At 35.7% G+C, this 27,563-nt stretch overlaps 2 protein-coding genes across 2 annotated transcripts; both read left to right on the top strand.

The window, feature by feature from the left end:
* The first annotated feature begins 14,168 nt into the window (after window positions 1-14,168).
* On the top strand, window positions 14,169-17,185 carry LOC120226806 (olfactory receptor 5D13-like). Its single transcript, XM_039224971.1, has 2 exons — window positions 14,169-14,176; window positions 16,243-17,185. The coding sequence occupies exons 1-2, from the start codon at window positions 14,169-14,171 to the stop codon at window positions 17,183-17,185; spliced, it is 951 nt and encodes a 316-aa protein (XP_039080902.1).
* Window positions 17,186-24,698: 7,513 nt separating this feature from the next.
* On the top strand, window positions 24,699-25,649 carry LOC120226807 (olfactory receptor 5D18-like). The gene has a single exon (XM_039224972.1). It carries the CDS (start codon window positions 24,699-24,701, stop codon window positions 25,647-25,649), a length of 951 nt encoding a protein of 316 aa, XP_039080903.1.
* Window positions 25,650-27,563: the final 1,914 nt, after the last annotated feature.

Here is a 27,563-nt window from a genome sequence, read left to right as displayed (position 1 = left end):
TTCATCTTTTCTGGAATATATGCCATACTGGAAACTCAGTTTATATCAGGGAAAGATGAAGAAAACTGCCTGGAATTACATTAATTGAGAGTTATCTTAGATAAAGAGTGGTACTCCTGGCATATAATTCATACTATCTGTTCTCAAAGTATCTATATAATTTATATCTATGTATCAATTTATATCTACATCTATATATATATATATATCATCCATATACTTGTATATTGCCATATTTATATACTTACATACACTTGCTTGAATAGTCTCATTTACAGATAATAAGTAACAGAGATTGAATTGAACTAAATCCTTAAGGTAGTAAGATTAGAAAATGTCTATTTAATTATTATAATAGTTATTTTATTGGAAGGGCAGTTAAACCAACCTGTGAGATACGTATAGGTTATGGATTTTAAGAAGCGTAAAGACAATTTAAAAAAATAGAGTATTTTGAGAACACAAAAACTGAAGTGATCTTAGTGAGAGCTCCTACACCAAAATGAGGATTAGTCACAGAATAGGAAAAATACAGAAAGACATTTTGGAGTTTTCTCTGCATTCTTCCTCTTGAATCACACCCTCCCTTCTACTTCCATTAAAGTTTATATATTTATAGTCCCTACTAATACCCTATTAGTGAAATTGAGCAACCCAGGGACTCCAAAAATCATTCATTCTATTCTGTTTCTGGACAGTATGAAGAAGAAGTTCTTAATTTTTTGGTTCTAAAATTTTTCCTGTGTTTTTCAAATTAACAGAATTAATTTTCTCTCTTGAAGACACAAGAAACAAGGCCAGTCTTTTATTTTTATTTTAATATTTTTTACATTTTAGCATTGAAATATTTAAAGATCATTGGTCAGAGTCCCCTTTTATTTTTCTTTCATATTTCAGACCTCTTCAAGTCCCTGACTGGTTTATGAGGTGCCCAAATTTCTATATAAATATGTACATATGATGTATGATATCTTATGACCTGTATGATGATATAGATCATATGATATATATATCCTATTTATATGATATGATGTGATATACATATGATATATATATCACTGTTAATTACTTGACATTGCAGAAATCTCTACAGATGCCAATAATAAAAGGAAATGATGGTCTACTAGCAATGAGATGCTGTCAAGACCATAATGCTCCTTTCCAAACTAGACTGAAAACAGGAGTTACCTCTATCTACATGATCTATTAATGCAGCCAAATTGAATGTTGGGATTATAATGTTAGAACTACATCATTTTCATTCACAATGCTTGTACCTTTTTAGAACCAAGCTCTTCATTATTCCATTCTTGTCCTTCAGCGTGGAACCCTATTACAAGATTCAACAACCTGCAGTGATCCCAACTTCATTCTTTATACAATGTGGCTCCTCTGATTCTCCAAAATTATCTGCTATGCTACCTACATAAACTCTATTTCTAACTGATAGAAACATGAGCATCCAAACTCCTACCTTGGCTCATACTGTCTCCTCTGATTGAAAAGCTTTGGTTTCCTCTCTTGTCCCTGTAATCCTTTTTATTTAAGTTTAATTATTTTGAGAGAGAGAGAGAGAGAGAGAGAGAGCGAGAGCCATGGAGGGGCAGAAAGAGAGGGAGAGAGAATCCCAAGCAGACTCCGTGCTGTCAAACTAGAGCCTGATGAGAGACTGTCTCGCCAACCATGAGATCATGACCTGAGCCAAGAATAAGAGTTGGGCGCCTAACCCACTGAGCCACTCATGTGTCCTTGGTCCCTGTTATTCTATCCTAACATTATAGTTCCTCCCAAAGTTCAAATTCCTATTATGATTTTGTCAATCAGGAAAAATCTTGGACTTTATTTAATTATCTCAACTTCTGAAGAGTACTTCTAATGTACTCAACAAAAGCTTAACCCTAAAAACCAAACCAAACCAAATCAAAACAGAAAAATCTTATGCATGGTAATGATGTAGAAAAGTACAGTATCTTTCCAAGCAAATTCTTGTTTCTCTCACTATACTATAATTACATTACAATAATCACATTATAAGCCACAATTTGGAAGCAGCCTAGGTCTGTCACTACTCAGAGAACATCTCCTTACTGGTCTAGAAATAATTTTGGAACTTACACAATCAAGTAATAAATTTTATTGCATGGTTTGATAAACTATGTCCCACAAACCAATCTGATTTACTATTTCTTTTCTGTAAATAAAATTTTATGAAAACAGAGACATGCCTATTGAGTTATATATTGTTTATGGCTGTACTCATGCTACAACACTGAAGAGTGGGGGCTGGGCCTATATGGCTCACAAAGCCTAAATTATTAACTCTATGGCTCCTTGTGAAAAAAGTTTGCTGACATTTTTTCTGTTACATCAAGTCACAGATTGAGATGTTTATATGTTAAGATATGATAGCTTCTTAAATAATATGATATTATTCTTTCCATAAACCCAGCTTATAAACTGAAAAATAAAGTAATAGTGTTTTTTTCAATTTCAATAATAAATGTAAACGTTGAACAGTTTTGTGGTCACATTTGGAAAAGTAATGCAAACTGTATCCGCATAAGAAAATCAATTGTTTTCATAGAAAATGAAGCTTGTGATCCAACGTTAAATTCTAAAAAGAATAATAAACAATATAACCATAATACAGTTCTTACTGCATACATTTTATATCCCCAGACACACTGATAAATATGTAACCTTAGAGAGAGAGATAAATTCACAAATATAACAAAGATTAAGAGTGGTATTCTCTGGATTGTTGCATAGCAGCTGATTTTTCTTTTTTACATTTCTGCATTTTACAGGTATTTAAAGAGAAAATATATTGTCTGGTTCAACATTTTTAAAAGACAACTGGATTAAAGTTCATGATGAAATGATTCCCAAGTCTTCAGAAGAAATTATATACAACTAAAATATCACATCAGACATTACTTCATTTAATTGCTTTTTGGCCGCTAAGGCAATACTTCAATCATATTCTCAAGGGTTGATTTCCCTAAGGTCTTGGTGGCATATATGCAAGATAAATTTGGTGGTAGGATTCAGCTTTTTGTTCTCCCTTTCCCCCTGTCATCTATGAATTTATTTTTAATAGATTAGAAGAAAAATCACTTCTCTGAAATATTCATTGCAATATACTGTAGACTTCTTTTACTATTTTTTCAGGTTTGTTACTATTTTTTTTTTAAATTTGAACTCTCAGCAGGAAGTTTTCTGGAGCCCATTAATCACACCAAAGAAGCTTCAGTAAATGAATAAACTAAATTATTCTGTGCTCAGGTGAATTGATTCCATTCTTATGTATTTTAGTTTAGAAAGAAAATAGTGTGTTCCAATCATCTTTGTAGGACACAAACGCATTTGTAAATTTAAGCATCCTGATACTTTGTTCAGGTAACTAACTCAGTTCTTTATCTTCAACCACATTTATTATTATTCACTGACCTACATCACTATGAAGTATTTTCAATTTTTCTGCCTTGCAATATTCTTATCTTTCTCTTTATAAACACAAATTGAATGTTAAGAGCAAAAGAATTGTACATTGCAATGTATCATTTGTAATATGTGATATTCCTCAAAATAATTCTCAGAAGACAAACAGTTTTGAGGGAGAGACCTATACTTTATAATTTTACAGTTGCTAAAATGTCTATTAGGTGCTGAGTACATGATGGAGATGCAATGAGAAAGCATGATAGATATCTTTAGAGAAGATGGAGAGGGTGTGCATAGCACCCTATGCTCTCATTCAGATGAACCTACTGGGCACTAATGTAGAGCTAAGTGTGGGGTGGTGAACTTTCACCCCAAGTCTGTTGGTATGAATATAAAGAGTGCGGGAGGTGGAGTGGAAAGCAACGTGTGTGGAAAAGATATGCGGGTAAGCATGAGCTAAATATACATCAGAAATTATAGTTATCTTCCATTATTTTAATTTGAGTATAGTTGACACACAATATTACAATAGTTTAATTTCAAGTGTACAACAGAGTGATTCAACATCTCTCTATGTTGTGCTGTGCTCACCACAAGTGTAGCTAACATCTGTCACCACACAAGGCTATTACAATTTCATACATGAAAGGACCTAATATAACGTTAAGTGAAATAAGTCAGACTGAGAAAGACAGATACCATACGATGTCACTCATATGTGGCATTCAAGAAAAAAAAAACCTGAATAAGTAAACTAACAACAACAACAAAAAAACAGAATCAGACCTATGAATACAGAGAACAAACTGATGTTTGCCAGAGGGAAGTACTGGGGAGGGCTATGGACAAAATGAGTGAAGGGATGGGAGATACAGACTTCTGGTTACATTTATCTCTGATGGTGATGATAGTCTTCTCAGTTCTGAGTTGCTCAAGCTTTCCTACCAAAGCCAAGGGGAACTAACACAAATTTTGGAAGAAGTGTGTTTAGTTATGGCATTTGCACTTAATGAGTTTTATATTACATTAAAAAATATTTTCAGAGAATGATAATGTGGTGGAAGATTAAATCACAGGTATCAAAGGACTCTTAGAAGAGCAACTAAAGAAGAAAAAGTGCAGGGGTATGGGAATGCTATCTTTATAAATATGCCTTCCTCCACTTTTAAGTGCTATATATAGTCCTGGAGTATAAAATTGGAAGAGCACAGTGAAAACCAAAGAGAATTTCATTTGGGTTCATAAAAAGACATAGAATTTTCACAGAATTCTATGTGGAATTGCCTTCCCTGTTGTGCCTCGTGCGATTTTAGATTTCAGGAAGTGGCTTTTAGAATAATTAATTACACTGGCAGAAAAGACAGTCTAGGCATTTTTTGGAAGAATGCAGGACAATTTAAGAAAAGAATTCATTGCTTCCTTTCTTCAAATATCCTCATTTTATGTTAATTCAGGAAGTTCAGGTCCCATGGGTTTTCACTATTTCTTTTTGTTTTGGAGGACTCAAGATGTGTCTCAGTGCATTGTGTGTGGTGCTGATTTAATAGGCATACCTAATTTCCTTAGTATTATTATCAACTTTTAGCCCAATACATGTGTATTATATGCCTAAAGTTTACTCTTTTACATGCTCGTATATTTATTTATTCAGTAAATGTTGTTAAGTATCCACTCTGGTCTGGTATCCCAGATTTGCTTTCATGAATTTTATTCTGTCTTGGAACAGACAACGATAAATGTTAAATTATTTTAAAATAAGTAAAATGCAATTATGTTACAAATGTGGATGAAGTTTGTATTCTTGAGGGCTTATACTTATTTTAAAGGCCCAGAGAGTATGACCATGGCCATGAGAAAAGGGTCAAGCGGAGTTAAAATTATTGTAAGATATCATGAACTTGAGAGAAAAGGTATTGGAAGGATTTTTTTTTATGTCTATGAAATAAACTCAATGCAAAAAAAAAAAAAAAAAAAAAAAGAAAGAAAAGAAAAAAAAAAGGAAAAATCCCTAGCCAAGTAACAACCACACTGTAATACTTCAGGAAGCAGGTGGCAATCTTTGGAGGTTTTGAGGTCGACTAAGTTTGATGAGAATGTGGTAGAAAGGTTGCTAGCATAAAAAATAGTCTGCCCATATTATAAATACTTTTATTTCTATCACACATCTCATGAAATATCTAATATTACAATGCACCAAGAATGGGTAATAGAGTTGTACAATTTTCCATAATTAGGGAAATGTGGCTAACCAAGCATGTTACTCTTTTGCAGGATATAGCTAAAATGTGGGGAGAGAAATGTGTGGCTGAGTTTAAGAAGTTTACTGGAAAGGGAATTCAAAACTAATTATAGCAACAATAGTGAAAACAGTGTAATCTGGTCATTCCTCTAGTTCATTAATTTTCAAGTTCTAAGTTCTCATTGACAGGTTAGGCAGGGAAGAGATTGTAGAAACTTATGATATGTATTTCTGCCAAGAGAAGCAATTTTTGTATTTAAAAAATTTTTAAGTTTATTTATTTATTTTGAGAGATGAAGATCACAAGTGAGAGAGGGACAGAGACAGAGAGGGGGAGACACAGAATCTAAAGCTGAGTTGTCAGCACAAGGCCTGATGCAGGGATGGAGCTCACGAACTGCAGGATCATGACTTAAGGCAAGTTGGATGCTCAACTCACTGAGCCACCCAGGCACTCCCAAGACAAACATTTTAACTAAGCTCTGATTTATAAAATAAATTAGACTGGTCCCTCTCATGAAGTCACCTGCCTCTGAGATACTGGGCCTGATCATTTGAAATATATCAGGGGCAATTCTATTTTTCTTCTTCCTCTCTCGACTGTGTTCTTTTATTATTCTATTTGCAAGAATTTGATATTTAGCCTGTAACTGTGATATTAGTAAATTCTAACTTCACATTTATTTATTTAGTAAATTCTAAATTTAAAAATAAAGGTTGAAATCAAATATTTTCTACAAGGCTATTTATGGATAATCACTAAGTTTCTCCTTATTTCCTCATTTAAACCTGTCTTATTCAGATTCTGCTTCTCACTTTTCTGTATCAACTTTCTTGTTTTGTCCACAGGATCCAAGAAAACCAGGGTGCTGAAGTCACTTTCATTCTCTTGGGCTTTTCAGAATATCCAGAACTCCAGATGCCCCTGTTCCTGTTATTCTTAACATTTACACAGTCATTGTTTTGGGAAATCTGGGCATGCTCATGATTATCCAGATGAATCCTAAACTCCACAACCCCATGTACTACTTCCTCAGCCATGTGTCCTGTGTTGACTTCTGCTACTCTACAGTAGTCATGCCCAAACTATTAGAAAACTTGCTTGTGGTAGACAGAATCATCTCCTTTACAGGATGCATCATGCAATTCTTTGTGTGTGTATTCGCGGTGACAGAAACGTTCATGTAGACAGTGATGGCATATGACCGATTTGTGACAGTTTGTAATCCACAGTACCTGAACCATTTTAGGCTTCTGACAGCAATGTACAAAATTCCAGTTACTCTATATTGTCACCAATGCTTGCTACTGTGCGTCATTTCTCTTTTTAAATATTTGCTCTCCTAGTGAATCGGAAGTGGTATGTCATTGTGTTATTGATTTGAATTTTCTTAATAACTAAAGACATTGAGGATATTTTCATGTGCTTGTTGGCATTTTATCTTTAGAGAGGTGTCTAAATCATTTTCACATTTTGTAATTGGCTTGCTTGGCTTTTTGTGGTTGAGTTGTAAGAGTCTTACATATATTGTGGATACTACTCCATTATCAGATATATTATTTGTAAATCTTTTCTCCTATGACTTCAATGATAATGTGGGTTTTTTTTTTTTTGATGCACAAAAAATCTTAAATTTTTTTAAGTACAATTTATCTAATTTTTTCTTTTTATTTGTGCTTTTGGTCCCATATTTAAGAATTCATTGCCAAATCCAAGGCTATAAAAATTACTGCTAAGTGTTCTTCTAAGAGTTCTATAGGTTTTGCTGTTCCATTTAGGTCTTTGTTCAACTGTCAGGAGCCATTTTCTGAACTCACTAAGTTGAGAAAACTACTTGTGAAGTTAAAGCAAGTTTGCATGGTCTCTTGCCATCAGGAGATGACTGATATCCACCCCCACTCAATTATTTCAGCTTGAGTATCGACCCCCAAGTTACTTTGTTGATTGGTGTCGGGAGTGACTTGTCCCCTTATTCTGGCCCCAGGATGATGATTGCACCTTGTGAAGTAACTTATTGTAGGAACTTCTTCTTTTGATTATGGGAATAGGCATCGTGTCTCTGGCAGATCCTGTTTTCCTCCATACTTTCCCTTGAGCTCTAAACAGGTTAATGACCCTTACTCATAAAAAGTTGTGCAATTCTGTTTCTACCATTGGCGTTAATCCAAGAGGTTCATACAGCTCAACATGTACATCAACTAACCAAAAATGTTTCTCATGCCCTAGCTATTCAAGAAATCATAGACAAAAAAACTAGACACTAAGGTAAATGCACTCGAAGAGGCTATTCTAAGGTACAGTTGGCTCTCCAGTGCCATAAGGAATATAGCTGGACAATTAAGTCTTGCCTGAAGACAAAGAGCCTAACTTAGAGAGAAGGAACAGATAAGGGCAAAACATAAGTTACTACATATACCTTTGCTAACTGATGATGTATAGCAGTCTCTTCCCTACGGCCTACATTCCACAAACAGCTTCCCTTACACTGGCAGCTGTGATGAGGAAGGATAAGAGTATCTACAACTTAACCTATGACTTAATCTTAGCATTATTAAAATGTGTATGTTATCCTGTTTTTCACTAAGGACACTCTGATATTTTCTTAGTTATTCAACCTCACTATAAATGGAGTAGTCCTGCAAGAATACTTCTGTAAAACCTGTTTCTGTACATTTTCCAAAACATCTTATCACAGAGAACTATCCATTGTAAAAATTCCATTTTATGATGCCATGTTAATGTTTGAGTTATAAATAAAGACACCCAAACCGACAGGACAGAGATGCCTGCCTGGCGAGAAGAAAGATTCTCGTGGCTCTCTCACTCTCTCTCGCTGACACTGTCCATCCTTCAGGGACCCCTGGATCAGCTGGAGCAGGTCTCCATCATTCAATCTTGAGTTAACTGATATATATGGTATAAAGTAGATGTCCAGTGGCACCTCGGTGTCTTAGTCAGTTAAGTGTCCAACTTTGGCTCAGGTCATGATCTTACTACTCATGGGTTTGAGTCCCACATCAGGCTCTGTGCTGACAGCTCAGAGCCTGGAGCCTGTGTTGAATTCTGTCTCTGTCTCTCTGTGCCTCCTTTGCCCAGCTGTGTCTGTCTGTCTGTCTTTCTCAAATATAAAATAAAACATAAAAAATAAAACAAAACAAAGTAGATGTCCAAACTCATTATTTTACATGTGAATATCTAGTTGTCCTTGCCATCACTTATGGAAAAAAACTCCTTTCTCCATTGAATGTTCTTGGGATGCTGTTGAAAATCAATGGTTCATAGGTACATGGGTTTATTTCCAGATTCTTAATTCTATGCCTTGTATCTTTGGAGTAAGTTTTGAAATCGGGAATCATGAGTCCCCCAAATTTGTTCTTTTCCAAGATTGTTTTAGCTGTTTGGACTCCTTGTAATTCCATATGAATTTAAAGATCGGTTTCCACTTCCACAAAATTACTTTTGCAGTTTTGGTAGAGATTGCATTGAAATTGTATATAACCTGTGGGAGTATGTCCACCTTAACAACATTAAGTCTTCCAAGTTATTGTAGGAGGGACAAAACTTCTCTACCCATCTTAAATTTTCAGCTGGTCCTTTTTAACAAAAGAGGTTAACAAGAGATACACACAGAGTTAATTAATGTGTGCAGTGCACATCACATGAGAGAAGCTTAAACATAAGATAACTCAGAGATAGCTTAGAACTGCAGCTTAGATAGCATCTTCAACAAAGAACAATGAGTGTACAAAGAAATGACAGGACGGGGTGCCTGGGTGGCTCAGTCAGTTAAGTGTGTGACTTCAGCTCAGGTCATGATCTTGGGGTTCACGAGTTCGGGCCCCATGTCAGGCTCTGTGCTGACAGCTCAGACCCTGGACCTGCTTTGGATTCTGTGTCTCCCTCTCTCTCTGCCTTCCCCCCGTTCATGTTCTGTCTCTCTGCCTCTCTCTTTCTTAAAAATAAATTTTAAAACATTAAAAATAAAAAAAAAATAAAATGATAGGACAAACGAAAACAGTTGTAGGCTTCCAAAGGTAGCAAACAGTGGGAAGGTCATAGTGAACATGTGGAGAAAATGAAGCCTATTCCACTGTTGGTCTAAATGCAAACTGGTGCAGCCATTCTAGAAAATAGTACGGAAGTTTCTCAAAAAGTTAAAAATAGAACTACCCTATGACCCAGCAAGTGCACAACGAGGTGTTTACCCAAAGGATACAAAAGTACTGATTTGAAGGGACACATGCACCCTGATGTTTATTGCAGCCTTATCAACAATAGCCAAACTATGGAGAGAGCCCAAGTGTCCACTGACTGATGAATGAATACAGAAGAAGTGGGATATATATACATACAATGGAATATTACTCAGCCATAAATATAACAAAATCTTGCCATTTGCAAAGATGTGAATAGAGATAGAAAGTATAATGCTCAGCAAAATAAGTCAATCAGAGAAGGACAAATACCATATGATTTCACTCATATGTAGAATTTAGAAACAAATCAGATGAACAAGAGAAAGGGAAAAAAGAGAGAAGGAAGTAAGCCAGAGCCATATCTCTCTTAATAATAGAGAATAAATTGAGGGTTGATGGAGAAGTGGGTAGGGGGACAGGCTAAATGAGTGATGGATATTAAGGAGGGCACTTGTGATGAGCACTGGGTGTTGTATGCAAGTAATGAATCACTAAATTCTACTCCTGAAACCAGTATTACCCTATATGTTAACTAACTCTAATTTAAATAAAAACTTGAAACAAACAAACAAAAATAAGGCAAGTAGTGGATTCAGATTGTTTGCAGACTCCGTTGGGCTGATAAGTGTCTGTCTCTAGTAAAAATAAAATTTATATTCTGCTTTTTGGCAGAAAAGGGAGAGGGTATGAAGAGCTTTCCTCGAATTTGTCTTGCCTTCAGCTCAAAATAACTTTTAGTATCAAAAAAGTATATTTTAGCATGGTGTATCCTGGATTCCTTCACTGTGAATGCACAGTTATGTTTTCCTTTATTTAGATATTCTTTGATTTGTTTCAGCAACGTTTTGTGTACAAGACTTTCACTTCCTTTGTAAGTTTATATCTAGGTATTTGATTCTTTTGAATGTTATTTACTTGGAATAGTTTTCTTAATTTCCTTTAAGGATTGCTCATTTCTGCTGTATAGAAACACCACTGATCTTTGCATGTTTACTGTGTGCCATGAAATGTTGCTGAATTTGTTTATTTGTACTGGTATTCTTTTGTTAATACTTTAGGAGATAGATGACAGATAATGTAGGTAAAAGATAGAGGTGCGTGGTGGCTCAGTTGGTTGAGCATCTGACTCTTGATTTTGGCTCGAGTCATGATCCCAGGGTCATGAGATGGAGCCCTGCATTTGGGCTCCACACTGAGGAAAGAGTCTACTTAAGATTCTCCCTCTCTCTCCTCCTGTGCCCTTCCTTGGATCATTCCCTCTCTCTCAAATAAATTTATTTAAAAAAAAAGAGGCGACAATAAAGATAGTTTAACTTCTTTCTGACTTGATGTCATTTTACTTAATTTTATAGCTTAATTGTTCTGGCTAGAGCTTTCAGTACAAAATGACCAACAGTGGTTAAAGCTGCATCCTTGCCCTTGTCCTCATTTTAGTGGAAAAAATTTAATCATTTTCACCATTTGGTAAGCTACCTGTGTATTTTTCAGAAATGGTTTTTATTAAGTTTTATTAAGTTGAGAAAGTTTTCTAGTGTTTTCATCATGAAGGAGTGTTAGATTTTGTCAAATGCTTTTTCTGTGTTGACTGAGATGATCATGTGGTTTTATTGTTTTGTTCTTAATGTGGTACGTACATTAGTTGTTGTTCTTATGTGGAACCACGCTTGTATTTCTGGAAAAGTCATCTGATATGACCCTTTTAGTGTCCTGTTAGATTCAGTTTGCTACTTTTTTGTTGAGGAGTCTACCAAACATTTTTAAGAGCATTAACACCAATCATTTTTAAACTCTTCCAAAAAGTAGAAGAAAATCTTCCAAAGTAATTTTATTAGTCTGGCATTTTTACCCCAATACCAAGGCTAGAGAAAGACACTGCAAGGAAATTAGAGCTGAAGATCCCTGATGAACATAGATCTATATCATTTTTTATGTGTAGATCCTCAGATGAATTGCTTCAGAGACTGCTAACTATCGCTTGTCCTTGATTCTCCTATGTGTTATATAAATTGGGCTCAATAAAATTGAGCTTCTGAAGGATGTATTTACAGAGTTGTTTTATAACTGCCTCTTTTAGACTTAAGAAAGCGAATCATAACCTCAGAAGCACCATGTTGATGGTGAGCCAGTGGCTGGAGGACATCTGAGCCCCTAAATTACTATAGGGGCATTCCTGCATTCAGGAATGCAACTTGGAACTTCCATTATTGAGAAAGAAATAAGCTCTTTCTGCATCTAGCTACTGGTATTTTTGATTTGTGTCTTTCATGCATGTTGGATAGAATTACCAAATTCATAAATATATCATCCTTCCCATACATTGGCATTTTAGGAAAACTACAATCCAAAATTGCTTCAGATTCAATAGTAAATGTAAACATCTGAGGACACTGTACCTGTAATTGACAGGCTAAAGCAAATTGGCTTCTATTAATAAAACTAAGTGTGAATAAAAAAGGAAGTTTACAATGTATTGCTAACTAACTAACTAACTAACTAACTAACTAACTAAAAACAGACAATGTAACCTATTGTTTAGAATGCTCTATGTTTTCATACACAGGAACATAAGTATACTTTGATAGGAAAATAGAAAATATAAATTCAACATGAATTACAATAACTCTTTGCAGACTATTACCTTTTTTCCCTTTTTATTTGAGAAAGAGAGAGAGAAAGTGAAAGAGAGTGCAAGTGGGGAAGAGGTGCAGAGGGAGAGAGAGAAGCTTAAGCAGTCTCCATGCTCAGCATGGAACCCAATGCAGGGCTCGATCCCACGACTTTGGGATGACAACCATGGTGTAAATTAGAGTCGGTGCTCAACTGACTGAGCCACCCAGGTGCCCCACTAAGCTACAGTCTTACAGATTATTTTTTTTCTCACTCACATTTCTTTTTATTTTTTAAAATTTGTTTAATGTTTATTTATATTTGAGAGAGAGAGACAGAAACAGAGCGTGAGCAGGGGAGGGGCAGAGAGAGGGAGACACAAAATCTGAAGTAGGCTCTAGGCTCTGAGCTGTCAGTACAGAGCCTAATGTGGGGCTAGAACCCATGAACCATGAGATCATGGCCTTAGCCCAAGTCAGATGCTCAACTGACTGAGACACCCAGGCACACATTTTTCTCACACATTTCTGTATTTTACATCAATGTGAAGACATATAGGATCTTGTTTATTTTCCTTAAGATTAATGTTGATAATGCAAATACCTCAGGGCTTCAGAAAAATAATACGCAACCAAGGTATCACATGGGACGTGTTACAACTAATTACCTGAACTGCAATCTAAGTAATTAGACTGCAAGTTAGTACTTCAGTGGTATTCTCCAGTCTCTGCATCCCTAAGGTCATACTGGCATATATTTGTGGCACAGTTTGGTGCCAGGATTTAGTTTTCAAGTGTGATCTGTTATTTCTGAGTTGTCTTCATAAATCGGGAAAAACAAGTAACTTATCTGAAACATTTAATGAAATAGTAGAAGTACTGTGGACTTCTACTATTGCTTTCATATCTGTTTCTATTAATTAAATACTAAGCAGGAACAGTCCTAGAGTTCATTCATCTGAGCAAATAATTCCTTCCTAAATGATTCATGCAAATCCTTCTGTATTCAGGTGAGTTGATTTTGGTTTACTTTAGAAGGAAAATAATGGAGTTTCAGTAATCTCTGCAGGAGAAAAACACATGTTTAAGACAAAGTACCCACAAGCCACTTAGTTCTGTGCAGAAGGGGCTTGTGGTATTGATTCTGACTCCTTCTTTCTTTCAAATGATATTCATCCTGGTTTTATGAACCAGCCAGCAAAGCAAGAAACATTTAGCAAATACAGAATAATAATAATAAAAGGGACTCCTCAGTGGCTTATTTGGTTAAGCCTCTGACTTTGGCTCAGGTCATGATCTCGCAGTTCGTAGGTTCGAGTTCCGCATTGGGCTCTGTGCTGACAGCCAGCTCAGAGCCTGGAGCCTGTTTCAGATTCTGTATCTCCCTCTCTTTCTGACCCTTCCTGCTCACACTCTCTCTCTCTCAGAAAGAAATAAAACATTAAAAATTTTTTAAATAATAAATAAAAAACGGGCCTCGTCTTCACATTTCCTATAATCTCCAAAAAAGAAAGTGATAAAAACAACCGTATTTTTAAATGATAAGATACAGCCTATGGCAATTGTTAGTTATAAACATTAATGCTTACAAAATGGCAAGAAACAATGAGCAGTGTCTATAATAGTAGGGGGAAAATAAAATACAAAGGTGGGAATAAATTGGGAAAGTAAACTATGTGCAAATGATCCTGTATTATGTAACAGATCTCGATAAATACACCATGACCAAAGAAAAATGTGTCAGGGGGTAATGAGATTCAATTTCTAGATCCAAGAAGTTTTGGAAAAGCCAGCTGAACATTGTAAATTGCCTGCATTCACTTGTAAAAAGTATTTGGAATCTTAGGAGTCACTGGCTGTCAGGTTAAAGTCATCATGGAAAATTATTCTCACAATCTTGCGTGGAATATCTTAAATTGAAAGCATGTTCCTGGGGGATATATCCATAATCTAGCTTTGCTGTGCTAAGACTTTATAAGGGAGTGTCACAGTGGCTCTGTTGTGGGATTGAAATTCAATCTTTCCCATAGGCATGAACATGTGAGAAGCAGAGAAAGCAATAGCGTGTTAAGAAAACTTATAGCAGAATGGGAAAATATAATTATGTATCTTAGATGAAGTGCCTCAGTGAAATTCTATAGTGTTTCTATTGTATGGGTTTAGGAGGAAAGACTTTCTATATTGTACGTGCCCACCCATTGATAGATGTCCATACTTGGGCCTGATTTTCATAACAGTATAAGGCTTTTGGAATCTACCCAATATTCAAAATTTCATTAAATAAGAAAGCTGATTATCAACTATGCATTGCACCATGTCTTATAGCCTTGACTTCATTACCAAAGAATCTACATCCGTTGTAGTGATTTAAATTTCATATTATTAATATTCTCATTTTGCTATTGAGAAAATGGCTCATGGCAGCAGGTAATTTTCAAGAAATATAGTGTATTGTTTGAGATGGGTCTTTATCCTGACACTCGTCCTTGGAAAAGCTTTAAACTTTGTTCAAAATGATAGAATGAGTGGCGGGCGTTGGTGGTATAGTGGTGAGCATAGCTGCCTTCCAAAATGATAGAATGTATTTTTTGCTGCAGCCTGAGATTTATGTGCCTTGTCCAGTATTTTGATAGTGTCTATTGTGTACCACCTACACAATTTCCGCAATTTACCACACCGGAAAAAGAAGAGATTTTTGTTCAATATCGTTTTAACTGTCATCACTAAAATCACAACACATATTTGGTTGTGAACATATCCTGATGAATGATATAATGTGATGTGAGGGATAATATTAATTTTTTTCAAAAGTAGTTCAACATAAATGTGTAAGTTTTGTACAATTCAACAGCACAGCCCCAAAATGTGAGAGTATTGAATTACCAGGAGTAACAAGGGCTTTGAAAATTAGATGAGACAACCAAGAAAATGTTAAATTGACCATTTTCACAAGAATGCCAGCATTTAAACTTAAAATAAAACAGTTATAAGTTAATTTTCTCACAGTTTAAGGGGAGGGGAGGATAAGAAACTGAAGAAACCATATAATTCCTTGCTACTACAGTTGACCTTGAACAAGATGGGGGTTAGAGACACAAACCTCCATGCAGTCAAAAACTCACATATAACTTTTGACGAACCAGAACTCAACTACTAATAGCCTAGTGTTGACCGGAAGCCTTCCTGATAAATTATACAGTCAATTAATAAGAATTTGATATGTTATCTATTATATGCTTGATATTTGTGTGTGTGTTTTGTATTAAATATTGTATTCTTTCCATAAAGTAAGCTAGAGAAGGAATTATTAAGAAAACTATAAGAAACTGCTTTTACAGTACTATCTTATATTTATTGGGAACAATAGCATACAGTGGACCTGCACAGTTCAAACCCTTGTTGTTCAAAGGTCAACTATAATTTTTTACTAAGCTCAAATTCATGCAAAGAGAGTGGCTCATGAAGTCAGCTGCCTATGATAATGCTGATTTTATTATTGGAAATAGAGCAAAGTCTACTCTGTTTTGTGTTGTTCCCATTTTCACTATGTGATTATTCTAGTCACACAAAATTCTTATTCACTGAGTAATTGTTCCATAAGTGACATTTGAAATGTAACTGTGGAAGGAAGTCTACTATTTTTAGCAACACTCTTAAAAGAGACCCACTGAGCCTCTAAACATTTCTTTTCTTCTCTTACCTATTTCAGATTCTGGAATTTACTTCTCTGAATAAATTTTTATGTTTTGTCCACAGGAATCAAGAAAACCAGAGTAGTGTGGTCACCTTCATTCTGCTGGGCTTCTCAGAATATCCAGAGCTCCAGATGCCCCTGTTCCTGTTATTCTTAACCATCTACACAGTCACTGTTTTAGGAAATCTGGGCATGATTGTGATCATCATGGTCAATCCCAGACTCCATACCCCCATGTACTTTTATCTCAGCCATTTATCTTTGGTTGACTTCTGTTACTCTACAGTAGTCACGCCCAAACTATTAGAAAACTTGGTTGTGGAAGACAGAACCATCTCCTTCACAGGATGCATCATGCAATTCTTCTTTGCGTGCATATTCGTGGTGACGGAAACGTTCATGTTGGCAGTGATGGCATATGACCTATTTGTGGCAGTTTGTAACCCTCTTCTGTACACAGTTGTCATGTCTCAGAAGCTGTGCTCCTTGTTGGTGGGTGCATCATATTCTTGGAGTATAGCCTGCTCCTTAACATACACATACTTTTTGTTGACCTTATCCTTTTGTGGAACTAATTTCATAAATAACTTTGTCTGTGAGCATGCCGCCATCGTCTCTGTGTCTTGTTCTGATCCCTACATTAGCCAGAGGATCATTTTAGTCTCTGCCACATTCAATGAAATAAGCAGCTTGATGATCATTCTTACCTCCTATGTTTTCATTTTTATCACTGTCATGAAGATGCCTTCTACTGGGGGGCGCCACAAGGCCTTCTCCACGTGTGCTTCCCACCTGACAGCTATCACAATCTTCCACGGGACCATCCTCTTCCTCTACTGTGTTCCTAACTCCAAAAGTTCATGGCTCATGGTCAAGGTGGCTTCTGTCTTTTATACTGTGGTCATCCCCATGCTGAACCCACTGATCTACAGCCTCAGGAACAAAGATGTGAAAGAGACAGTCAAGAAGTTAACCAATGTTAAATTGTTCTTTGATAAAATGTAAAACCAAAAATATTAATTAGTTCTTTTTGAGAGTACTGTAAGAGTTGTTCAATAGACAATCAGTTGATAAGGGTATGGTAAACTGTAATTGACAGTCCATAATCTGTCCATACATTCACTGTAATGTTTAGTAAAATAACTTTAAAATTACATGTGGTAGTAGGGATAAAGGAATAAAAAATTAAACCATGTGTTTGATTCATGAATTGAAATATGAAGGTGTCTGTGTCAATATACATGACCATATAATTGCCCAGGCAAATTTCAGTTCAGTTTAAGTCATGTGAAGTGTGGGATCATTGAGATGATATGAAGAGTTATGGCTTATTATAAGATAATTTGCTTCTTAATATAAAAGTAGTACCTTAAAAGCTGTTCAACATAGGGGATCCTGGGTGGCTCAGTGGGTTAAGCATCTGACTCTTTTTTTTTAATTTTTTAAATGTTTATTTACTTTTGAGAGAGAGAGAGAGAGAGGGAGAGAGAGTAAGCAGGGAAGGGGAAGAGAAAGAGAAAGAGAGAGAGAGACATAGACTCCAAAGCAGGCTCCAGGCTCTGAGCTGTCAGCACAGAGCCTGACACAGGACTCAAACTGATCAACCATTAGATCATGACTGAGCCAAAGTCAGATGCTTAACCAATTGAGCCCCCGAGGCACCCTGCATCCAACTCTTGATTTCAGTTCAGGTCATGATCTCACAGTTCCTGGGATGGAGACCTGAGTCAGGCTCTGCGCTGACAGCACAGAACCTGCTTGGTGTCCTCTCTCTCTCTCTCTTTCTCTCTCTCTCTGTCTCTCCTTTGCTTGTGCTCTCTCTCTCAAATTAAATAAATAAACAAACATTTAAAAAGCTTTTCAACAAAAAAGTCTAAAGTTCTAAAAACAAAAAATATATTTAATTCCACAAGAACCATCTTGGTACTGGAAGATTCCCAGAAAAATAAAAATAAATAAAAGTATATCTTCCTTAAGAGGTCCAGAATACAATGTAAATTATAATAATATGAGCAAATATAAAATAGTTTTTATGTATTTCCAAAATAATATACATTTTGGAAATAACATGCCCATCACTCTAGTTTTTCTCTTTGTGTCAATGTGGTTGTACTTTATTCATTTATTCAAAACTTTATTGGAATAGTATTAGATACATTTAAGTTGTAAGAAATGATATAGAAAGATCCCAAGTATTTTTTTTACCCATTTTTCCCTATGGTCATATAATATAACAATCAGGATATTAATAATGATACGATGTACAGATCTTACTCAGGTATCAATTATTTATTGATGAAAAATAAACAATCGTAAATTCCAGAGAGATGCAACAATAGCAATCCTTTAGAACCAGTGAGTTGACTAAGGTACCTTTGCTGATAGCAGCTGGGTCACTGGAACATTAACACTGAGATAACCAGATCAGCTAACCTCAGTCTATGGGCCTGTAGGTAGGTCATCTTTATTGGTCTATTTGGTTAATGATCTACATTGTAAGCTGAAGTCACAATAAAGTATGCAAAAGCAAAGGTATATTTTAAGTGGGTGTTTGGGTCTCATCTGTTAACATGTTAGGAGTTAGGGAAAATCACATGGCTAAGCCCAAAGTCAAAGTGTGTGAAAAGTATCTGCATCTTGTGGAACTGTTAAGTTATAAGTCAACAGGGTATAGGGAGAAGTAAAGAATCTGGTTCAAAATCTGCCAAAGATTGACTAAAACATTTGCCTCACTGAACACATTCATCTTTGACAATGCCAGATAACTTTATGACAGATAACAGATAACCCATGACTGTGGTAGGTTTCATCCAAGCTTCTAATAATTGACTGGTAATTGTATTGCTTTAAGCAAATGACTTGTTGAGATTAAATATAATAACTCACCTTTTCTTTTGTGTCTTATTAATCATGACTAAAGTTTACAAGCAAAGACCAGAGAGATATTATGTGTGATTGTTCTAATTCAACCACTTAAACATTACTTGTTTCTCTCCATTATTTAGAGTCTTATTTTCATGTGGAAATTAATGCTCTTTACCATAATGCTTTAAGTGGAAACCGGTATCTTGCATAAATTAGGGTTATATAACAAAATTATCAACATTCATAGCATATCATAGCAGTAACAAAGGATTTACTTTAATTTTTAATTTTTCGTCAACCAGGGGTCCTAAGTAAATGTTTCCATCAGGTACTTTTAATGTGTGAATACCTCTCTCTCTCTCTCTTCTCTCTCTCTCTCTCTCTCTCTCTCTCTCTCTCTGTGTGTGTGTGTGTAGTTTAAGAAAGATCTTTTAAGAACACAAAAATAAGTTAGCAAACTTGAGCCTGTTATTATGGAATATTTGGTTTACTCAGTAAAGTTTCTAAGGTTAAAAATTAGAATATATAATTTTTAAATTTTGATTTTGAAGTTGTGTAACTTGGCATTTGGTACTTTAGTTTTGTGTTTTTCACTGGAAAATAAAATAAAAACAAGAAAAAGTGAAGAGTTGCAAAATCCTTTTAGAACATGATATTTTTTTATTATGGTAAATGCTCTTATAACGTAAAATGATTTTCCAAAAGCCTCAGGTTGTACTTTCAGCCTGAAAGTAGACATTCTAATAGTGAAGCTAAACACATGTTAGATAATATATTAATTCACTAATGGTTGTGCTAAGTGATGGCTGTGGGCTATTTTTTTCTACCCATGGATTTATATGCTAAAGAGTTTTAGATGTAGTAGGCATAAATGTGACTTTCTTCCTGTCCAATACCTGTGGCATAACAGGTCAATATTTAACACAGTTATCTTTCTTTCCTAATATGTGGCCTAGAAAATATTCCTTCAGCTACAGGAATAACATAGATAGACGTAAAATATTAGCAGTATAACCCCTCCAGCTGAACTAAAGAATACAGCTGGATCTATAGCCAAGATGGTGATCAATTAACATATCCCCACTTTCCCAGCCCCAGCTGATGACAAACATATTCAACATATAACAAACAGTAAGCCTTAATGATTGACTATAATATATACATATATATAGCATAATGTGTGTTTCTATATAAATTCATATAGGAGCACATAAGCAAAATTAAGAGACTAAAAAGTCATATCATAGCAGCTATAAGTATGCTGGGGTCATTGGGATTGATATATCATTTTTTCATGATTTTAATAATTATAACCTCTATACTGAGGCATATTATTTTATGATGTAAACATCAATATGTCAATGATTTAAAATAAATTATAATCTAAGCTGCAGAAGAGAACATTCCCTCTAATTATTTTGTTTGTAGCTCATGATAGCACACATTGTCAAGATTCCCTGAGGTCAGTGTCCCCAAGGTTAGGTACTTAGAATAAAACAAACGGCATCATGAAGTATAGTTTCCAGGTCTGTCTACTCCTGAAGGACATCTCTATGCTTCCTCCAAAATTTCTTGACAACTGCAAAAATGGCATTTCTTGGTATCTTTATTGAATGATATTTTGCAAGAATCAACAACTCTCTGATCAAAGAACTAACACATTTAAACAAAACTTTCGATTTTGAGACAGAAAGTATAGGCAGCTTATTAATACCAGCAAGAAAACCTTCAATAAAAATGCATCAGGAAAATCTGGTTTTGGGCGGGTTGATTCAACCTAAGATTATCTTTTCATTCTGATGTGAGGGACATTGGATGCCAGCACACTGTTAGCAGGAGCTACCTATGTGAGCTGAGTAACAGCAATATCTACTTGGTTTGTCTGTATATTTAACTGGCTACGTTCTACCTGCAGTATTCCCAGAACTGTTGTCCTGAACTTGAAAACACATCTTCAGTTGCTAAGCTAAACATATTAGGTGGTTGGAGAAAAATGTTAAATGTAAGTCTTCTCCTAAAGTGATATTCTTCAGGGAAAAAGCTAAGGCACACACACATGCATGTATGCACACATGTAGATACACACACATGCCCATAAGTTTAGCAAATGTGCCAGGAACAACACACACATTGTAGTAATAGACGTGGAAAGAGCACAGAAGAAGAGAAAAGACATTTTGATGAACCAGCAGGTTTTTTGGAGGGGCTATGTGGTACCTCCTGAAATGGTGGCACAATGGAAAACAACAAGGAGAAAGGTACCATTTCAGAGGGACGAATGGTGGAAGATTAGGAGTTGCAAATGCTTGCTTTTGTACAATAAGGAATTAAAACCCTACTGTGAATGAGAGAATACGGTAGTGGCAGGTGGTCGTATAGTGCCTGGAGATGTTGAAGATATCTGGGCAGAAGAGTTTCGATTTTATTCACTTAGTACAAAATGCGTTAAAAAATGCTTACACTATTACATTCCAGGCTGAGTGCGGGTAAACAAAAGTTAATCTTACAGACTGGACTGTAATTTGACAGCACAGTTGGAAATCTTATATCCAGATGAGAGGAGAGTTGGTAATAGCAAAACTAAACAGGGAGGTACACTTGGACTATTTTTCTCTTTTCATCTTTCCCATAGTCATACATACAACATGGCAGAAGAGATAGAAAGAAGCAGGCAGGGTTGGAAAGCAAAGGAAAATTAAGATTCTGTGTGGTTGAATTAGGAATGGATACAATTGTGAATCTCAGACTCAGTGAAACATCTCAAATTAAAGAGTCCAGGAGATACAATTCTTTTTAAAATAGCTTTCCAAAGATGCTCTGCAAAGACATTTAAAAACTTGGAACTTGTACTGTTTTCATGGAGATTAAAATTAAGATGGAAGGAAGCTGATATCTACAGAGGTCTTAACCAAGTGCAGGATTTGTCAGATATTTTAAAGTCATACTTCATTTAATACATTCACACTTGACATTAAATGAGCTAGCATGGTGTTACTACCCACATTTTGTAGATGGTAGAATTGAGGCTCATATAATTAAAGAGTTTGCTAAAGTTTCTTATGTAATATACAAGATAGGCTGAATCTGAACTAACAACAGCTGTTTCCTAAATGCACGTTCTTTATGAAATAAGATGATTTAAGGTTGCCTTTTACCCACCCACTCAAATTAGCCCCTTTCTGAGTGAGGAGAACAAAAAAAAAGTTAACAGTGGAGTTTTATAAGAAAAGTTTCTGATATGAAAAGGTAAGTAAGATATCTTATTTTCCTTTTTCTGAGCTGTGAACAAGGATATAGCTTCTTTATTTAACCACAATCATACTCCCAAATACCACGCTAAGTTGGTTAAAAACAATATCCTACTTACTTTGATAATATCTTCACCATAGCTTTATATTAACAATTACTGTCTTTATGCATTTTTTGTACCTGTAGCATTTGTGAACTAATAAATATACAATGGGAACATGGTCCTCAAAAGGAGTGTGAAATGGGCAAGGAAGTCTCACATTCATTATGAGTAATCTGGAACTCTTAACTCTTAAGCTCCTGAAGACTTCCTGAAATTCTTTCCTGATCTTGAACTCCTCTAAGTCGTTAAGGCATCTTGGAATTCTTTCACTTAAAGTTTATGTGGGGCACGTGTTGAACACAACATGTACACTGTACACTCTTGAGATGTGGAGGTGAAAGCATATTTACCAAAATTTTAACAAATAGCCCAAATAGTTACAAGAATGGAGTGGGCGCTGGTGTTGGTGATGTGAATAGAACCTGAAGACATTCTGGATGGACAGAGTGACCCGAGTAATGGCAAGAGTAGTGTGATCAACAACAATTCAGTTAGACTAAAAGGCCATGTAAGGAGCAAAGAGGGAAGGAGTCAACAGGGCATGAAATTTAATAATAAATGCACAATCCTCAACTTTGTCCAAACGTTTCAAGTACACATGTCTGAGATTTGTTGCTTCCTGGTAAATCCTAGACAAAGCTTGGCAGGACAGTAAATTGACCTAACACTGTTCAAATATTTGGCTATAAATACTCAGGCATTATATATATTCAGAATTCTTAACCTGTATGAATGGAGCCCAATAAAAGCAATAAGTTCCTGAATTTAGAGAAGCCTTTTGTTTAAATCAATATACATAACTAAATATATGAACTTCACAACAGGTAGACCCAATCTTCTGTGTAATGGAAAACGTGATTGCATAGGGAATGCTCTATTCCTGGATGAGTGGTAGATTTAGTGATATGCTGTTGCACGTTACAGACGACGCTAAAGTTATGCAGGTTCACAAATGTGTCCAAGATGACAGGATCATATTCATTATGTCGCCACACCCACTTCTAGAATCTGTTCTTTAAGATTTGACCATGTGGAATTTGTAATATTTAAAGCCCTGTTGTTTTACAGAAACACAATGCTTATATTTTTAATCTAACATATTGTTTTCATTCTTCATTGACCACCACACATAGACTTGCCACATCAGAAAAGAGTTTTTTCTTTCTGTTGTTGTTGTTCATTTCTGTTTTTTGTTTTTTATTTATTCCTGAGAGAGATACAGAGCCAGCATGAGCAGGGAGGGTCAGAGAGAGGGAGACACAGAATCAGAAGACAGGCTCCAGGCTCTGAGCTAGCTGTCAGCACAGAGCCCTACCTGGGACTCAAACCCATGTACCGTGAGATCATGACCTGAGCCAAAGTCAGACACTTAACCACTGAGCCACTTAAGCACCCCACAGAAAAGAGTTTTTATTTGTTGTTCTAAAAGATGTTTCTTTTTAGTAGTGTGTGTGTGTGTGTGTGTGTGTGTGTGTGTGTTATAATCACTGATAAATAAACCAATTTTTCCATTTTAATACAATATGCATTACAGACTGGATAACCAACAGAAGACAATTGATGTGAAATTTTCAAGACTATATGCAAAATACTCCCATAGAAAAACAGTTATAAATCATTGAGTATTTTGAGCCTTCAAAATTACCACAGGGTGAGTATGTAATTGACAGAACACAGTCATCTGTGGAATTTTTGACTAGACCACTTAGAGAGCCTTTTACGTAGATGTTTTATGAGTCCTCAGTAATGAGATATATCTAGAATAGGTAAATATTCAATATAGCAATACAAAATTGTGAGGGTCTGATGATACATTTTCCCCCAAAGATATTTACAATTTTGTTTTTCTTTATGTAGTAAAAGTGTTTCATCTTCCCAAGGTGGCTTCTGCCATGATCATATGAGTACTATGATGTGATCAATGTTTTTGTTAATTTTGCTCTATGTCTCCTTTGTGCTCATATAATTATATTTTATCCTGGGGTATTCAATGTTGTAAGGATCATAAATATTTATGGATCTTTTATATAACATAGTAGTACTGATAAGTCCCATTGTTTCCCCTTATTTTCCAGATGAGAAAACTAAAGTACTGAAGGATACAGCTAATTGCACATAATCAAAAAGTCAGTAAGTTGTCAAGTAAGACTCCTAAGGGAAGCAGAGCACTCGTGTGTACCCATTGACCTTGTTGCCTTCGTTGGCTTGCATAGACCTGTCCTGATTTCCTTTTACTCTTCCTTCTCAAGTTCCACTGCTCAATTCTCCTTTCTTCTCCTTTATTTTTTAAAATCAAGAACCATGACAATGGAAGAGCGAAATCGGACCTCTGTGACCACATTCATCCTCCTGGGTTTCTCAGAGTACCCACGCCTCCAGGCACCCCTCTTCCTCATGTTCTTGACCATCTACACCATCACTCTGTTGGAGAACCTGGGCATAATTTTGGTCATAAGGATCAACCCCAAACTCCACACACCCATGTACTTTTTCCTCAGCCACCTATCCTTTTTGGATATTTGTTATTCCAGTGTATTTACACCTAAACTACTAGAAATCTTGGTCATGGAAGACAGAACAATCTCCTTCAAGGCATGCATGGTGCAATTTTTCTTTGTTTGTGCCTTTGTGATTACAGAAATGTTCATGTTAGCGGTTATGGCCTATGACCGGTTTGTGGCTGTTTGCAACCCCTTGCTCTACACAGTGGCCATGTCTCGGAAACTCTGTGCCCTCTTGGTAGCTGGAACCTATGCATGGGGTGGAATTTGTTCCTTGACACTCACATATTCTCTTTTGGAACTATCCTTCTGTGGTTCCAACATTATACATCACTTTGGCTGTGAGTATTCTGCTATTCTCTCTTTATCCTGCTCTGACCCCTCCTTTAGTCAGAGAATGTGTTTAGTCATTTCCACATTCAATGAGGCTTGTAGCCTCCTGATTATCCTCGCCTCCTACATTTTTATAGTTGTCACCATAATCAGGATGCCCTCTACTTGTGGACTTCAGAAAGCTTTCTCCACCTGTGCCTCGCATTTGACTGCCATCACCATCTTCCATGGGATCATCCTTCTCCTCTACTGTGTGCCTAACTCCAAAAGCTCATGGCTCCTGGTCAAAGTGGCCACTGTGTTTTTTACTGTCATAATCCCCATGTTGAACCCTCTCATTTACAGCCTTAGGAACAAAGATGTGAAAGACACAGCCAGAAAGTTAATTCATATCAGACTGCTTTCTCACTCAATGTAATTTTGATTAATTTTTTATTTTTTTTTTATATTTTAGAGAAAGAGAGATTTGGGGAGAGAGGCAGAGGGAGACAGAGAGAAAATGTTAAGCAGGCTCCATGCTGGGCATAGAGCCTGAAGTGGAACTCGATCCCACAACCCTGGGATCATGACCTCAGCCGAAACCAAGAGTTGGACACTCAACCAACTGAGCCACCCAAGCACCCCTAATTTTGATTTTTATACACACTCATACACAATTACTTTTAAATACTTTTTATACATTGCACTGATGGTTACTAATTTTTCTTCAAATAACTTGAGAAGATGTATTCAGATAAATCATTCATATACATCTGTGATCATTAAATCTCACTGTGTTTTAAAAAATTGCTTGCAGGTTAAAAGAAAAGAAAGAATGAAAATCCTGCTCAAGTTCTGATCCCAGAGGGTAGTATGCTAAATAATGGTCCTCCACAGAGGTCCTCATTCTAACTCTCTGAACCTGCAAAGATGTGGCCCTTCCATGTTCCATTTCTTTCTTCTCACCTTATTCTTCACTTCTCATCCTCCCTCTTAAATCATGAAATATAACAAAAACATACAGAAATAATTCTGAATAATTATCCCATGTGTTACTTTCTGTAAAAAGTATAGGCAGAACATTATCAGCATTTTTCAAAATTTCCATAGCACTTTCTAATCACTGCCTTTCCAGCACCACTAGGAGCAAACCTTTGTGGAATTTGTGGTATTCAAAGTTTTTCCTTTTAGTTTAGTTACATCTCCTAAGAATAAGTCTGAGAGCATAACTGCTAGCATTACCTCCTTTTGAAATTCATATAAATGAAACCTTAGAGTATATTTTCCATTATGCCTAGCTGCTTTGGTTCAACATTTGTTTTAAGTGAATGTTTCAATGTATTAGCTGTAACCATAGTTCACTTTTTATTGTTGAAGAATGTTCCATGAAATAAATATGCCACCATTGGTTTATTTATACTGTTAATGTAATTTTGGTTATTTCCTCTTCTTGGTTGTCATGGAAACACTAATATGAATGTTCTTGCTCAGGCATCTGCACATAAGCAAGCACTTGTGGGATGTGTCCTATGTCTGAAAGTTCTGGATCACAGTCAGCTGGTTTCTCCTCTTTTACTAGATAACATCAAACAATTTTCCAAAGTCAATGTAATAATTTACATTCCTCCTAGATCATGTGTGACTCGAATTATTGCCCATTCTTACCAACATTTAATATTGTCACCTAGACATGTTAATATCTTCAAAGTTCAGAGGTGAGTACTAATATCTCATTTTGGTTACAATTTAAATTCGTCATACTTTCAACGTGGTTGAATTTATTTTAATACGGTTATTAGTAGCCTTTTGCCTCTTTTTTCTTTCTGAGATGCCTATTTAGGTTTTATGCCCATTTTCCTATTAGGTTATCTTTTATAATAAATATGTAGTTCATTACGCATTTTAAATAAAAGCCCTTTGTTTGATAACAGTACCATGACTATTTTCTCCTAAACTGTGGCTCTCTATCCACTCTCTCGATGATGTATTGAGATACACACATTTCCTTGAAACAGGGTTTATCAAACTGTGCTTCTAAGGTCCTATTCAAGATATATTTATTTCCTATAAAATAATGAAGATAGTCCCATAGTTTATGTGTTAAGTTGTCCTAAATGTCATACATTATTATGTGTTTTATATTATATTCTAAATTCTCTTGGATTCTAGACTTTAATTTTCCTTTTACACTGACTTTTTAACGTATTTCAGCTGATTTTGTATTTTAACTTATGGATGCATATTTTTCCAGCAATATTTATTGAAAAGTCACTCCATTAGCACTGATCTATAGTGCCAGGTTTTTCATAAAGTAAATGTCCCTATATGTATAGTATACAAATTTTCTATATGC

The sequence above is a fragment of the Hyaena hyaena genome, unplaced genomic scaffold, assembly GCF_003009895.1.
Source record: "Hyaena hyaena isolate Hyena2069 unplaced genomic scaffold, ASM300989v1 scaffold_1832, whole genome shotgun sequence".
Lineage (NCBI taxonomy): Eukaryota > Metazoa > Chordata > Mammalia > Carnivora > Hyaenidae > Hyaena > Hyaena hyaena.
Note: the sequence above shows the minus strand (reverse complement) of the source record. Positions and strands in the feature narration are given on the sequence as shown.